This window comes from Corapipo altera, unplaced genomic scaffold, assembly GCF_003945725.1.
Source record: "Corapipo altera isolate COAL_440 unplaced genomic scaffold, ASM394572v1 150, whole genome shotgun sequence".
Taxonomy (NCBI): Eukaryota; Metazoa; Chordata; class Aves; order Passeriformes; family Pipridae; genus Corapipo; species Corapipo altera.
In genome coordinates, this window is record NW_020884941.1 from 113,685 (window position 1) to 128,927 (window position 15,243).

At 55.7% G+C, this 15,243-nt stretch overlaps 1 protein-coding gene across 4 annotated transcripts in view; it reads left to right on the top strand.

Moving 5' to 3' along the window:
- Window positions 1-15,243, top strand: part of NOS1 (nitric oxide synthase 1) — a 72,751-nt gene that overhangs the window by 50,204 nt on the left and 7,304 nt on the right. For all 4 annotated transcript variants that reach the window (XM_027661591.1, XM_027661589.1, XM_027661587.1 and 1 more), the window contains exons 6-19: window positions 233-395; window positions 1,557-1,648; window positions 2,107-2,248; window positions 2,763-2,902; window positions 3,307-3,481; window positions 4,213-4,314; window positions 5,000-5,194; window positions 6,703-6,788; window positions 9,526-9,670; window positions 10,689-10,793; window positions 11,056-11,114; window positions 13,988-14,104; window positions 14,329-14,503; window positions 14,894-15,032. In XM_027661591.1, coding sequence (XP_027517392.1) covers window positions 233-395; window positions 1,557-1,648; window positions 2,107-2,248; window positions 2,763-2,902; window positions 3,307-3,481; window positions 4,213-4,314; window positions 5,000-5,194; window positions 6,703-6,788; window positions 9,526-9,670; window positions 10,689-10,793; window positions 11,056-11,114; window positions 13,988-14,104; window positions 14,329-14,503; window positions 14,894-15,032 — 1,835 coding nt within the window. The remainder of the gene's footprint in view (window positions 1-232; window positions 396-1,556; window positions 1,649-2,106; window positions 2,249-2,762; window positions 2,903-3,306; window positions 3,482-4,212; window positions 4,315-4,999; window positions 5,195-6,702; window positions 6,789-9,525; window positions 9,671-10,688; window positions 10,794-11,055; window positions 11,115-13,987; window positions 14,105-14,328; window positions 14,504-14,893; window positions 15,033-15,243) is intronic.

A 15,243-nucleotide genomic window follows, 5' to 3' on the forward strand; every position in this document is an offset into this window, starting at 1 on the left:
TGTCTGTGTGTGTGTCTGTGTGTGTGTGTGTCTCTGTGTGTCTGTGTCTGTGTCTGTGTGTGTCTGTGTCTCTGTGTGTCTGTGTGTGTGTCTGTCTGTGTGTCTGTGTGTCTGTGTGTCTGTGTGTGTGTCTGTGTGTATGTGTGAGCACACACATGCTTAAGGAGGGAAGAACTCACGCCCGGGTGGAGACCACCCAAAGTGCCACCTCCTCTGCTCCCCACCCACCCAGATCTGGCTCCAAGGCCCACATGGAGAGGCTGGAGGAGGTGACCAAGGAGATTGAAGCCACTGACACCTACCAGCTGCGGGACACCGAGCTCATCTACGGAGCCAAGCACGCCTGGAGGAACGCAGCCCGCTGCGTGGGCAGGATCCAGTGGTCCAAGCTGCAGGTAAAAAGGGGGCACTGGAGCTGTGGAGAGGCAAATCTTGCTCTTCAAACACCTGGGGAAGCACAGCACAGGTACAGCAGCGGGTGTTCATCACACAGCAGCAGCTTTGGGGGTGCACAGGCTGGGAACTCGGCGGGAGATGGAAAAGCATCGGTGGGGTTGGTGTAGCTGAGGTGTCTGAAATGGGGCTGGCGCTCTGGGAACTTCTTCCAAAGTCAGACAGTGCTCTGATATCTCCCCTGCTGCTTCCAGAACTGTTGCTGTGCCTGCAGAGAGCCAGCAGGACACACTCGCCCTCGGTACAGACATGCTATGGCAGGAGGGGGTTTGGCTCAGTGCCCTTCTGCCTGGTGGGAGTGTAGAGCAGATTGGGGATTAGTGATCTCGAGTGGAATCCCTTGGCACGGAGATGACAACTCCTGCTGTATCTTGGAGCCCAGCTCCAGTGCTGCTGAGGAGCTCTGGTGGAGCTTCCCACAGAGTGTGGGCACAGCCTGCCCAGGGGGCTGGGCCTCCTTCGCTCCCAGCTCAGCCTTCAGCTCATCCACTGTTCCTCTGGGCACATCTGAACCTTGGGGGGGGGGCATTCCTGCAAGAACTTCAAGCTTCCTGCTGACCCTCTTCCCTGGTTTCCCCATCCTCTTGTAGATGCCCCTGGATCCCTGGAAGTGTCCAAGGCCAGGCTGGACAGGGCACTGAGGAACCTGGTCTGCTAGAAAGTGTCCCTGCCTATGGCAGGGGGTGGAATGAGATGCTCTTTAAAAGCCTCTTCCAACCTCAAACCATTCTATGATTCCATGACACCCTGTCCCTCAGACCTGGCTGACCCCTCTCCTATTTCACCTTTGAGTGTTGATCTACAAGAGAAACAGAGCAGAGCCCAAAATCGTTGCTGGATAAGCCAGGGACAGCAGCAGGTTGGGAGCACTGGAATGAGGAGGTTTTTGCCTGAGCAGCAGATGACTCACCTCTCCAAAGCAAAAGGGGCAGCTGGATTACACATCCACGTGTTCTAAAGGCAGAGAACACATAATTATGGATCTTTAGATCCCTAAGAAGCCGCAGTGGTGTCTAGAGTTCTCCGTGTGCTGTGTTTCCATCTGCCTGGCTCTGCCCTTGGAGTATCCTGTAGCATCACCACAATCCCTTCCCCTGTTCCAGGTGTTTGATGCCCGGGACTGCACCACAGCCCACGGGATGTTCAACTACATCTGCAACCACATCAAATATGCCACCAACAAAGGGAACCTCAGGTGAGGCACCAGGGAGTTTGTGTCCAAAGGCCTCTGAGATGTGTGCAAACCCAGCTCTGGGCCCTGCTGAACTTGTCTCCTTCAGCAGCAGGAGGGTTGTAGCCCTCACCTGTGTTAGAGGGACCCACTCTGAGGAGAAGGTGTCCTGCTGGTCCAAATCAAGCCCTTGCTCTCTATGGGACCTCAGAGGGCAGATTTTCCAATTATTTCTCCTTTCCTATATTCTGTGTCAAACACAGAGCACGGGCCGCTCTCCAGATTTGTCAGAAACCCCACGTTTTCAGCCAGCTTCTGCCTGGAGCTGGAAGCACCCCGAATTCCAGAGCCTTGCCGTGACTCCTTCCAGCGTAAAACTGTCTGGGGCTCACCCAGGGTGGTGGGACGGGCAGGGACAGCACCTTTCCCCACAACACTTCCCCTCTCCCAGCGCTGACCGGCGCTGCCCCTTCTCCTCCCAGGTCTGCCATCACCATCTTCCCGCAGCGGACGGACAGCAAGCACGACTTCCGCATCTGGAACGCCCAGCTCATCCGCTACGCCGGCTACAAGCAGCCCGACGGCACCATCCTGGGAGACCCTGCCAACGTGGAGCTCACAGAGGTACCAGAGCGAACCTCCCGGGCACCGCGGGCGTGGGGCTGCTGGGGACACCCAGAAATCTGAGACTTCCAGGAGCGAGGAGGGTGTGGGTCAAGCAGGTTTAGCTCACCCACTGCAGCACCGCGAAGGGAGGCTGGGCTTGGCTCGCCCTCAGGTATCTTCTCGGGAATAAAGAATGATTTTTCGCTTTTCTGCTCTTCTCACCCGTTTTCCCCTTCCCCATCACAGGTACAAATGGCGTGAGTGGATTTTCCAGAGCCACGTTTCTACCTGGGATCTAGTTCTGGGCTCATTTTCAACCCAAATCCCCCTTACTTGCCTATGACAGGCAACACCCCATTGTAGCTCCCTAGGTTGGAGGTTATTACTCAACCATAACGGAGCCGAGCATAGCTTGGAAAATCCTTGGAAAATCCTTGGAAATCCCATTCGGAGCCATGTGACTCCCTGCCCATAGTGCCTGAAGAGCAGAGACTTGCTGGGACATCTGACCCCACTTCTGTTTTTCCCGTAGATCTGCATCCAGCAAGGCTGGAAGGCGCCGTACGGACGCTTTGATATCCTGCCTCTGCTCCTCCAAGCCAACGGCAACGACCCAGAGCTCTTCGAAATCCCCCCGGAGCTCGTGCTGGAAGTGCCCATCCGGCACCCCAAGTAAGTCAGAGGAAGCCCCAGAACTGCTCGAGGGGATCAGCAGGACTGAGATCCTCTGGTTCCACCCCCTGTGTTTGGTCTTTCCTTGCCGTGGCTTGGGCCCTTTACCCAAGACCTTCCCCCAGGTCTTCCCTTCGCTCAAGCTGGCGGAGCCTGGAGATGGAAAGCAAGTTGTGTCCTTGTCTGAGGGCTAGTTCCCCTTTCCCTGAAGTCTCCCAGGACTTGCACCACTCCACAACACTCCTGATACCTCACTTTCCCCCGTTAAACAGCCCCCAAGGGAGGTGTCGCCTCCAGGGTTCGTTCTGCTCACGTCCTTCCCCCCCGGCAGCAAAGTGACCTCCTCCTCCTCCACTTCCCAGGGAAAGGTCTGGTTGGTTGCCTAACCCCGTTTGTCCTGGCAGGTTTGAGTGGTTCAAGGACCTGGGGCTGAAGTGGTATGGTCTGCCAGCAGTTTCCAACATGCTCCTGGAGATCGGTGGCCTGGAGTTCTCCGCCTGCCCCTTCAGCGGTTGGTACATGGGCACCGAGATCGGCGTCCGCGACTACTGCGACAACTCCCGCTACAACATCCTGGAGGTAATTCCTCCTCCTCCAGGTGCTCCTGGGGAGTGTGAAGTCACTGGGGAGCAGGCAGGACACTGGCACAGTGTTGCCTTGAGTGGGGGAGTACAGGATACCCGTTCTCCTGGAGCCAAGGGTGTGACGGGCTGGCTGTTGTGTATCTAACACAGAGGCCTACTGAGCTCCCCACAGACTTCCCAGAGCATCTGAGGGATCAGCAGGCACCTGGTCATGTGCTTGACTGAGGTCTTTGATGGACACTCCTGCCCATGGGGACCCTCCAGCTGGCCCCTCTGGAGTGTTCAGCCATGGCCTGGGGGCTGCCCACACTGGGAGGGATAAAGCTAAGGCATGGGGAGGTGCCAGTGCACCTCCAAGGGGACATTCCCAGGGGAATGTTGTGTTATTTAGAGGGGCTGCACTGCTCCCCAGACACCTGAAAACCAGAGGGGTGAGAGCAAGTGTGTGTGTGTGTGTGTGTGTGTGTGTGTGTGTGCAACTGCTCTCAATGGCCCTTTGAGCAGTGTTTGGTCACCTCCCTCTGCTCAGGGGGGAAGGAAGGCTGTGCTCCTGCCATGGAGAGCAAAAGGCAGGACCACAGCTTCTCAGGGAAATGCAAAACATCAGCCCTTCCCTGCCCTGAGGGTGCCTGGGTCCCTCCTCTGGGCTCCTCTCCCCAGGCAGAGATCTCCAGTCCTTGGTCCTTTGGCCATAGAAAGCCCTCACTTTCTGCCGTGTTGTTACAGCAAGTGGCCAAGAAAATGAATCTGGACATGAGGAAAACCTCCTCGCTGTGGAAGGACCAGGCCCTGGTGGAGATCAACATTGCTGTGCTGTACAGCTTCCAGGTACCTCGGGAGCAGGACTGTGCTCGGGCCAGGCTTGAGGGACACGGGGAGCGGGATGGAGACATCAATCCGAGGAGAATGCAGCACTCTGCTGAAATTGGGCTGTGCCACCCTAATTTGGGGCTGTTCTGCAGTAAAATTTATAATCTCTGTGCCCTGGACGTTGTAGAGACAGCACTACCAGCACCTGAGTTCTGCTGGTCCAGAGGGAATATCCCTAGGGAGCAAGATCCAGCCCTTCTGTCGCATCCAGGAGGCAAGAATTGACCCAGGTTCTCCCCCTGCCAGCACTTAAAGGTTCATTAGCTGAACTAGTGCTTGGCAATCCAAGTTCAGAGGGTGGGAGCCCTTCCCAGAGCTGGATCAGAGCTGCCCCATGGAGCTGTACAAGCCACGAAAAAGCTCTCCAAGGGGACAAGCAGAGGATGCTCCATCCTCTTCATGCCATCTCAGTCTTTGCCTGGCCCATGACAAATCACAGGAGCAGTGATCCCATAGCACATCTATCCAGGAAGGACTGGGGCAGCTTTACAGCTTCCTTGGGAAGAGCAGCCAGCCTGGGTCATCTCCAAAGGTCCCGTAAGGCCATGGGAGTGAGGAATATTTGGGACAGCTCCAAAATCTTGGCTCTTGCCTTCTGGAGTGTAGTAACAGCTGTGGGCTCTGCTCTCTCCTCCCCCAACAGAGTGACAAGGTGACCATCGTGGATCACCACTCGGCCACGGAGTCCTTCATCAAGCACATGGAGAACGAGTACCGGTGCCGTGGGGGTTGTCCTGCCGACTGGGTGTGGATTGTCCCGCCCATGTCTGGCAGCATCACCCCAGTTTTCCACCAGGAAATGCTCAACTACCGCCTCACCCCCTCCTTTGAGTACCAGGTACTGTCCTCACCTTCACCTCCCACCGGTGCCCAGAGGTGGGGCCAAGAGCAGGGTGGGAGCTGGAGCTCAGAAGATGCAGGAAGGGCAGGAACACCATCTAATCCCTTCAGCAAGCTGTCCCTCGGGTCCATGACAAGTCTAATTGATACCCTAATGTCCTGTAATAACCCCTGGATGTCACCCCTTGTCTCAGGGCAATGGCTTTTTGCCCCTCTGTGGGCACCCAACTTTTTGACTCCCCCCCACTTTTGGATCAAGCAGAGCTCCTGCCTTTGGAAGAGCCTAATTTTGCACTCTGGCGAGTGAGGGAATGACCTGGAAAAGGACTGCATCCCTCCCCTCTGCAGCCTGCAGGGCTGAGTGGATGGCTCCAGCCAGCCTGGGGATCCAACAGGCTGACGGGGGGGGCTCCTGCCCAGCGGGACCGGCAGGAGGCTGAAATGCTGCTGCTGGAGTATTTAACACTTCAGACCATGGGGGGGAAAAAGCCCCCAAGCAGACACTCCCTCGTTATCCAACCATCCCTGCTCCGGAGGTTTCCACACAATGTGACCTTTAGTCAAGAGCCCTTAAGGAACAATCACAAACCTGGAGCAGTCTGTTCATTTCTATAACCAACCCACCAGGAACCCCGATGCTTCCTGGCCCTGATTGCAGCCTGTGAGGGCACGGAATTAGCTTCTGTGTGCTTGTTCCTGGCTTCTGCTGCCTCCCCTTCCCAAAGGACCTCTTAGGGAAAAAAAACCCAAACAAACAGTGGGCTGGGGAGGGCGAAGGATGTGTTTCCATCACTCTCCCCTTCTGGCGTTGCCTGCCTTCTTTTCGCCTCTGGGCTGTTAAGGAGCATCTCAAGAGGTGAGAAAGCAGTTGGCCAGATGCTGTTACAAGCCAGCAAGGTTTATTATATTTTATTATTTTTCTGTGCATACTCTGTTGCCCAACTGCCCAGAAAATACCCCCCAGTGGCTCCAAGGATGAGGGAGAGCTGTGAGGAGGAGTCCAGCTGCTCCTCCCCTTCATGGCTCGAGGAATTCAACCCGGGGTGCTGCTGATCCCCCTGGAGCCCTGGGATTTGGTGCTCAGTGCGCCTGGAGCAGGTGGAAAACAGTGTTGGCTCCTTTCCCCTCTCTCCTGCCTCTCCCTGGTTTTGTCCCCTGGTTCAGCAGAGCCGTGGGTGAGCCCCCAGCCCTTCAGAGAGGGTCTCCTTCCCATGGCAGCCCTTCCCAAAGCTCCCAGAAGGGCTCGAGGAGTGCAAATTCGAGGCTGTACTTAATGTGCAGGTAAAAAAAAGGGCTTTTCCAGCCCCCCCTGAGGAGCTGGGAGGGCTCTGAGTGTCCCCTCACCCCCCTCCCACCCCTCAGCTCCCTCTGGATGGTTCCCTGGGGGTGACACTGCTCCTTCCCCTCCCAAATCAAGCCATGGGTCCCCCCTCCCTCGAAGCAGGAAATGTCTAATATATGGAAGCATTCCCAAAGCTCTGAGCACTGCTGCCCTTCTCTCTGCAGCCGGACCCCTGGAACACCCACGTCTGGAAAGGGGTCAATGGGACACCCACCAAGAAGAGGGCCATTGGATTTAAGAAGTTAGCAAAGTAAGTACCAGCAGGCTCTGGAGAACCCTGGAGTGTTTGGGGCTGGTCCTGGTTTTGGGCAGCTCTGACTGACGGAGTTGCCCTGTGAGGGAGGGGTGTGAGGCTGGACCTCTGGAGGCTTTACCACGAGGGACATTTGGACAGACAGACAGTGTTTGAAGACCCCATTAGACCACCAGAAGGTGTGGGTGGACAGACAGACAGTCTTTGAAGACCCCATTAGGCCACCAAAAGGTGTGGGAGCGGGTGAATAGCAGATGTTGCACGTAGTCTGTTCTCCCAAGCTGTTCATTCTCCAGTAGGAGATGCTCAGGGATGGCTTTCCCACTTTTTTGGGGTGTATTGCCTGGTTATCCTTTCACAGCCTCCTTGGGGCAGGGACACCTCCCCTCACTGTCCAGGGCTGTGCTGGCACAAGTGACCTGAAACTCGTGTCCATATTTCTCTTTTTCTCAGTGATTCTTTACCTCCTTGAGGTCTCCAGTGAGTGTCTAACCCTCCAAACACCCTCCTTGCAAGGAGGGGGGGAGACAGGAAGGAGGAATCTCCCTCCAGGCAGCAGATGGAGCAGGGCTGAGCTGAGATTTGCACTTCATGGTCACTTGACCCCTGGAAAAGGGCCACACGAGTCCCTCTCCCCTGCCAAAGCTCCAAGTCAGCAGGGGCAGAGGAATGAAGTGTAATTTGGACCTTTAGGCTGATCCTGGCCCAAATGCCTCCCCCATGGGCCGTTGGCAGGGAGGTAGAAGCTCCAGTAGGAGCTGCTGGCCAAGGCTGGGGAGGGCTGGGTGTGCCCCGGGTTGGTGGCCAGGCTGCCAGGTGGCCCTGGCTCCTCACGGCATCTCCCCACGCTTCAGCTTCCACCAGCCCCTCCCATCGGTTTGTTCCCACTCTTCAGCTGTCACCTCCTGCGAGCTGCATCCATAAACATGATCAGCAGCTGATGAATGTGCTCCTTCAGCTGACACCGGAGCCTGAGCCCAGGCTGGGGAGAGCACAGGGGAGATTAATTGGGCCATTGAGGGAGGAGAAACAATGCCTGTGTCGGTGTGTGCCCGGGTGAGGGATGGCTTGAGAAAAACGTGAGCGTGGCAGGTAATTTAAAAAAAAAAAAAAAAAAGAAAGAAAAAAAATCTCCATTGTTCCCGATGGAGGGAAAAGGAATTGTTTGTGTAAGTCCCCATTAGTCTGAGCTGATGAGCTGAACGAGGGGCAGACCCAGCCCAGCAGCCCCGAGTGCTGCGCTTGGCACTGGTCACAGGGGGGGTTTGTGCCTGCTCAGACAGGCTGTGCTGGTTCTGGCCAAATCTGTGCCTTCAAACCTGCACTCCCTGCCTGTCCTGCCCCTTCCCTCCTCTGGGGACTGTGCAAGTCCTGGGGAGGGACATTTCCCCCACGGGAAAGCAAAGGAGTGGTCACAGAGCAGCAAACAGAAATGTTCCCAAGGCTGACTGACATGGAGAGGAGCTGCCCAGGGGAGGCAGGATGAACCATCCTGGTGAGGTTTCTACCTCTTCTTTCCTCCCTTTTTTTTCCCCCTAAGTGATTCTCCCAGAGCATTTCTTCCCTCCTTGGCAGTGGGAAGCTGGACTTCTCCCAGCAGTGGGACCAGCCCAGCTGCAGTGTCCATTCCCGACAGCTCATCTGAAGGGGATGCAGGGGTCCTGCTGAACTGGAGAACCTGGGGCAGGGTCTGATCCCCCTGTCAAAGGGAATCAAGCAGCCCTTATTCTTGCAAAGGCCACAGAGCTGCTTTGTGCTCTCTCAGCCTCCCAAAAACTGCCCTTTCCCTGTTGCAGCATCAGGCTAAATCCAGACCTCTGGATTTTAAAGGCTTGGTGGTCCACTTAGAAAAGGTGAAGATACTCTGCACTTAGGAGAAACAGTGTTGATGTGATTATGAATGGCCCTGACATGACAAACTGGCCACAGCAGGCTCAGTGCCCCAGAACTGGTTCGTGTCTCCCCTGTGCCCTGTCACGGTGCTCCCACGGATGCCACAGACAAGCAGCCAGCATTCCCAGTGCTGCAGCACCCTGGCCAGGATTGGAGAGGCTGGTGACCTCTCGGGCCCCTCTGCCAGAACTGAGCCTGTGGGGAGAACTGGAGGACACACAGCCAGTCACAACAGCAGCCACGGGAGGCAGCTGGAAACAGCTCAGAGAAATGGGCAACCTCTGGGCCCTGGGAGGAACTTCCCTGCCGGGAAAGGTCACAGAGTCACCGGAGTGCAGATGAGAGGGGGTGCAGACAGCTTTGTCTGACCTCCTCAGCGTCTCAGGGCTGTGGGTGTGTGAGGTTGGCTGAGACACCTCCTGCAGAAAGGCAGCCAGGTTGGGTTTAAAGGGATGGAGAAGCTCCTGTTCCTCCTGTAGCTTCAGCTCTGGCTGGTCTCTAGCTTTTCCTGTGACATTACCTGGCCAGTGCTTTCAGTGACTTCTACCCCCAATTCTTCTGCTTCTCTGCCCCTACAGAAATACCCCCCCCCCCCCCCCCCACGAGTTAGCATTTTCCTCCTTACACCCATTCAGGTATTTATTTCAGCTCCATGCTCAAGCTCCCCCATCCACTCTTCCCCTCTGACAAGTCAAGATGAACGTGCTCTTCCACAGCTTCACAAAAGAAGTGACGCTGCAACTTTTAAAGGCAGACAGTTCATTTAATAACGAATAAAAAGGTCTGGGCTAGAGGCACTGACAGCAAACTCTCTTACTGGGATTCCCCTCTTGCTTCCTAGGGCTGTGAAGTTCTCAGCCAAGCTGATGGGACAGGCCATGGCCAAGAGGGTCAAGGCCACCATCCTGTACGCCACGGAGACGGGGAAGTCCCAGGTCTATGCAAAAACTCTGTGTGAAATCTTCAAACACGCTTTCGATGCCAAGGTATTGCCCCAGCTCCTGACTCCTGCAAGGGTGTGGGCACAGAATTATGGGTGGGCCAAGGAAATATATATGAATGTTGGAAAACACGTGGTTCGATGCCTGTGGAGCTTCCTGGCTGCCAAGGGACTCCAGCAGCTCCCAGGGTGTGCTGGTTTAAAGGTAAACCAGCAGGGGAAATGAACTCAACTCAAAAGAGAGATTATAAATCAGAATAACAATTTAATAAAATAATACAATAAGTACGATTACACACAAAAACAGTTGGTTTTAACCCACAAAACCCAAATGTATAACTCAGCACCCTGGGGCATGAACAGAGTGGTGTTTGTTGGGCCCCCCCTGAGTCCAAAGTAAAAGGAGAGGGGAAAACCTGTTGGTGAGAGTGGTGGTGCAGTGTGGTCAAGAGTGGTGGTTGCAGTCCAGTCCAGAGTGGTGGTCTGCAGTCTTCCTCTGGATCCCACAAGTGGTTAAAAAAGTCCCAAGACTCCAAGATTATCTATCCTCCAGTTCAGGCAGGAATGCCCAGTACCTACCTCAGGAGTTCCACAGTGGGTGTGAGGACAGGAGCACCCTCCTCTCACAGGCCTCTTAACACCCAGTTTACAGCCTGAGGAGTCAGGGCTGCTCTGGGCAGAGGGTGTAAATGGTTCATTGATAACAGTTTCTGGGAAATGGCATGGAAGGCTCTAGAATACACAGTTTTGGGTTACACCCATACAGTGATGAAGTGGTCCCAGCTGTTCTAACCAGGACACGGGGTCTGGGTTGACACCTGCACAGGAATTTTTCCAGCTATTGTGGCACACATATTCCTACAGCCTCTTGAATGGCAGCTCTGTGGTTGTCCACGGCCCTCGAGGCTCTTGTCTTCATCCTCCCTGTGGGGAGATCTCTGCCAGAGCACCGGCATGGAGTCAGCAGGGACCTGTCCCATCTCTGGGTGGAATGGGGTCCATCCCAGCAGACTGGCTGGTGGTGGATCTCCCCATCTTCTGCTGCCCTCTCTGTCCCCTCCCAGGTGATGTCCATGGACGAGTACGACGTCGTGCACCTGGAGCACGAAACCATGGTCCTGGTGGTCACCAGCACCTTCGGCAACGGGGACCCCCCCGAGAACGGAGAGGTAGGACAGAGCACAGGGGTGGGGGCTGCAGCAGGGGACAGGCACTGGGACATGGGGAAGAACATCTTCTTTTCGCCCAGCCTGGGCTGGAATGGCCCAGGACAGGTCTGGGCGTTGTGTGACACGTGGTGCTGGACCTGCCTGAATCCAGCCTGCTCAGAAATAGGGATATCTGCTTATTCCCACTCATAGCCACTGACCACAGCTTCATTTCCTGCAGAGACCGGCAAAACTGACGGCCTTTTTTATTCCCTTTCTGCAGAAATTTGGCTGCGCGTTGATGGAGATGAAGAATCCCAACTCCCACCTGGAGGAGAGGAAGTAAGAGCACTCCAAACCCCTCCCTCCCCACTCCAAACCCCAGCAGCCCCCCCAGCCAGGATACCCTGCTTCTCAGCCTTCATCCTCCCAGAAGGGAGTGGGAAATCCTCATGCAGGAGTTTTCAAAGATCCAAGGGATGGGACCTGCCTGGAGAAGCAGGGAATGGAGAGAGTGGAGGTCCCAGGGAGGACAAACACACTGGGCCTGTGGACTCCAGCCTGTAGTTCCATTTCAAAGCTACTTTGTTCAGATTTAAGAGTCAGGAATCTATGAAAAAAAAACCAAATAAAAGTAGGAACTCCCCCCAAATCATCAAATCTGAGAGCTGGGGCTGTCCAGGAGACACAAAAATAGTAGAAGCTGGAGGTAGAAGGGAGTTCCCTGCTATGTGGATGTAGGTGGAGGGAGGGCTTGGGAACCAAATTTAACTTCATGCATCGTGTGAAAATATTTCTAGGGAAAAATAAGAGCTGTTATAAACCCTGCGATGTTTGTAACAGCGAGTCTGGAACTGGTGCCTTGGAGACGGAATCTGGGGTTGTAGAAAATCCCCCATCGCTGGGAGATGAGCCTTGCAACATTCCAGAGGCTGGGAAGGGAGGGCAGACAAAGTGTTAATAATCACTTGAGTCTCCTCTGATTTTAGCTACGAAGAAGAATATATTCCACTGAACTGGGACACTGCTCTGCTCTGGAATGTCTGCCCAGCCAACAACTGGCAAAAGGCTGCTCCTTAATTACGGGTGAATTAGCCCCTGTCAGGGGGGTGCAGGGGGATTTCCCTGCCCTGCCTTTCTGCCAGTGTGGGTGGGGCTGCAGGGTGGTGACAAACACCAATTTGTGGCTCTCCAGTGCTGGCCACGCCGCAGCCCCAAAGTTGTCCCCTTGCTGAGCAGCCAAGTCCTCCGAGGCATCCACGCAGGGCTGCTGAAAACCCACCCGGTTCCTGATGGCCTCGTGCCTTAATGGGGACAGCTGACAAAGCAGGGATGCCTTGGAGGTGTCTGCACCATTTCACATGTGGTTCTCACCCCGAGGATCTTCACTTCTTGGGGTGCAACATGGGGTTGGGTGCAGCGGTGCCGCCCGTGACGAGCCAGGTAGATTTGAGGAGGATAAAACCCTCAGTTTATAAAAAGCTCAGGGCTCGCTGTCCCAGTCACCTCTAAGTGTAATTCCAGGGCTGGCAGGAGTTTCTAAGAGCCAGGAGAGCCTGTGGCTCCGTTACCTGACAGCAAAAGTGGGCAGAGTGCTGGAAACAGCGACCATCAAAAGGGTGAGAGCTATTTTATCTGGAGGAAAGGAGACAGAAATGGAGTGAGGTGGCAGATTTCATAGATGGAAAAGGTGGCTGCAGAGGTGGAGGGAATAAATTGCTGCCTGTGCTCCCTGCAAGACAGGCCAAGTGGTCACAGCTCTGGATGGCAGGAAGAGATCACAGAATCATGGAATGATTTGGGTTGGAAGGGACCTTAAAGCTCATCCAGTGCCACCCCCTGCCATGGGCAGGGACACCTCCCACTAGCCCAGGTTGCTCCAAGCCCCGTCCAACCTGGCCTTGGACACTCCCAGAAGCCACAGCTTCTCTGGGCAACCTGTATGCTTGGGATTGCCCCAATCCATGTCCAGGACTTTGCTGATATTAAACATGGAAAAAAGCTTTTGCAGTGAGAAAAGGAGACCTGGAGGAGACTGTCTGGGGAAGAGGGACAGTGTCAGCCTGGGGTCTGTAGAATAGAACTGGAGAGAGCAGTTCCTGCCCGCTCACCCCATGAACTCCCAGCTCCATGTCCAACAGGGAATGCTGAGGGTGGCTGAGACCCCTCAGGGTGGGGTGGCCTCTCTAAATCCCAGTGTCTGGAGGAGCCTGCCAGGGTACTGTGGCTGTAGCTCTCCGATCACAGCCCTGACCACAGTACTGTGGTTGTAGATTTGATTCCTCATGTCTTCCAGCAAGGGTTTTCCAAGGGTTTTCCGAGGCATTCATCAACCATTCCTATTTAAGGACCTGCTGCTCAATGCAGCCCGTCCTTCAGCAGTCATTTCCCACCACAGGGACCTTCCCATTGCAGCAAAAGCTGCTGGTGCCCCAACCTCGGACCCAGCACCCCCCTGGGGAATCTGGGCTTTGTGCCCACCTAACCCCGTGGGTTGTGCTGCCCTGCCCTCCCCACACAACCTGGGGTGACCCGGGGGGAGGACACGGGCACAGCAGAGAAACAAGTGGACTGAAGCAGGTGGAGAGAAGCAGGAAAGCGTGGAAATCTGGGAGGGAAGGAAGGAGGAGGCTGTGGAGCAGACCTGGAGCCCAGGGCTCTGTGACCCTGGCAGTGGTTTCTCTCCAGGGTTGTCTCTGTGATGCCGTGCCGGGTGCAGGAGGTCTGCCGTGACTCATGCACACACCACAGCCTCGCTGCTCTGCCAGTATATTTAGAAACCCTTGTGGAGAGCAATTTTTGAAGATGGTTCGATTCAGAAATACTTCTGCTGTTGTCAGATTTTTTTTTTCTCCTCTCCCCTTCCCCCTCCTCATCCCTTCTTCTCTTGCTCCTTTTTTTTCTTCTTAAATTTATTTTCCACTTCCTATGAATGAAAAATAAACCCTCAGAATATCTGTTCAGACATACACCCAACCTTGTGTGCTGCCAGGGAAGGACAGGTGGTGCCAAAGGTCCTGTCAGCTCTGCACCACTGGGGACAATGGGGTGGCCAAGGACCTCATGGAGCTGACCGTGGGTGGCCTAACCCTGGGAGGAGCACATGGAATATTTGAACCCTGAGCTCTGTCTGGGTCTCCTGCACAATTTGGTCCCCGGGGAGGACCCCCCCCAGGTGTCACCTCCGGAACACTGGCTGTTGTTGCTGTTCACAGGAGCTACAAGGTCCGTTTCAACAGTGTCTCCTCTTACTCGGACGCTCGGAAATCCTCCAGCGATGGCCCTGATTCCAGGGACAACTTTGAGAGCACGGGGCCTCTGGCTAACGTCAGGTAAAGGGGACGGGGCGGGAGGCAGGAGTTCCTGCTGCAGGAGGGACAGAGCAGGAGCCGGTGCTGCACAGAGCCCGTCTGCCCCCTGCAGCTCTTACCCCACACATGGTGTATTTTGGCCATGTGCAGACCCCTCCAGGTGCCCTGGGGGATGGTGGGGCAGGAGAGGGGGGTGCCAGTGTCCCTCCCAGCTGGGCAGCCACAGCTGAGCCACCTCTCTGCAGGTTCTCCGTGTTTGGGCTGGGCTCACGTGCCTACCCCCACTTCTGCGCCTTCGCCCGGGCCGTGGACACGCTCCTGGAGGAGCTGGGCGGGGAGAGGATCCTCCGCATGGGAGAGGGGGACGAGCTCTGCGGCCAGGAGGAGTCCTTCAGGACCTGGGCCAAGAAGGTCTTCAAGGTAAACCCACTTCCCTGGTGCTCCAGGGAGGAGCAGGGCGGAGAAGGACTGAGGGACAGAGCACAACTGCTGGTTAGAGCTGGATCAAAACCCAGCCTCTCCTTCCCTGCTCTGGGACACTCTGGCACCACCCCAGCCCGGGATGCTCCATATTTTGGTGGAGATGATGCTCTGGTTTGTGCTGCACACCGAGGGGTGAGCACTGGGTTGAATTCCTGTGTTATCCCAGATGTTTGGGGAAGGAGGAAGGGCACCACGAGGCACGCCCGTGGCCACTGGTGTAGCCCTGCATGGTGGAGGCTCCTTCTCCTCGGTTGGCAGGGGTGGGCTGGGACAAGGGGGCTCCCCAGGGGCAGGGGGGGATGCCTGAGAGCCTGGTGTGTGCTGCAGGCAGCATGTGACGTGTTCTGCGTGGGGGACGACGTCAACATCGAGAAAGCAAACAACTCCCTCATCAGCAACGACCGCAGCTGGAAGAGGAGCAAGTTTCGGCTGACCTACGTGGCCGAGGCCCCAGAGCTCACACAAGGTATGAAGATGGGGTCACCTGGTGGGGCAGGTGGAGGAGACACAGTGGGTTTTACTGCAGGTGAAGGGGCCAAACCTCCTTGCTTGTTCCATGTTAAATTCCCAGCGTTTCGGCCCTGCCTTTCACTGCCATCACATGCCCAGGGAGCAGCTTGTGATGGTCTCAGGCCCCTCTGGCTGGTCCCTGTCTGTGTCCGTAACAGAGATGTTTG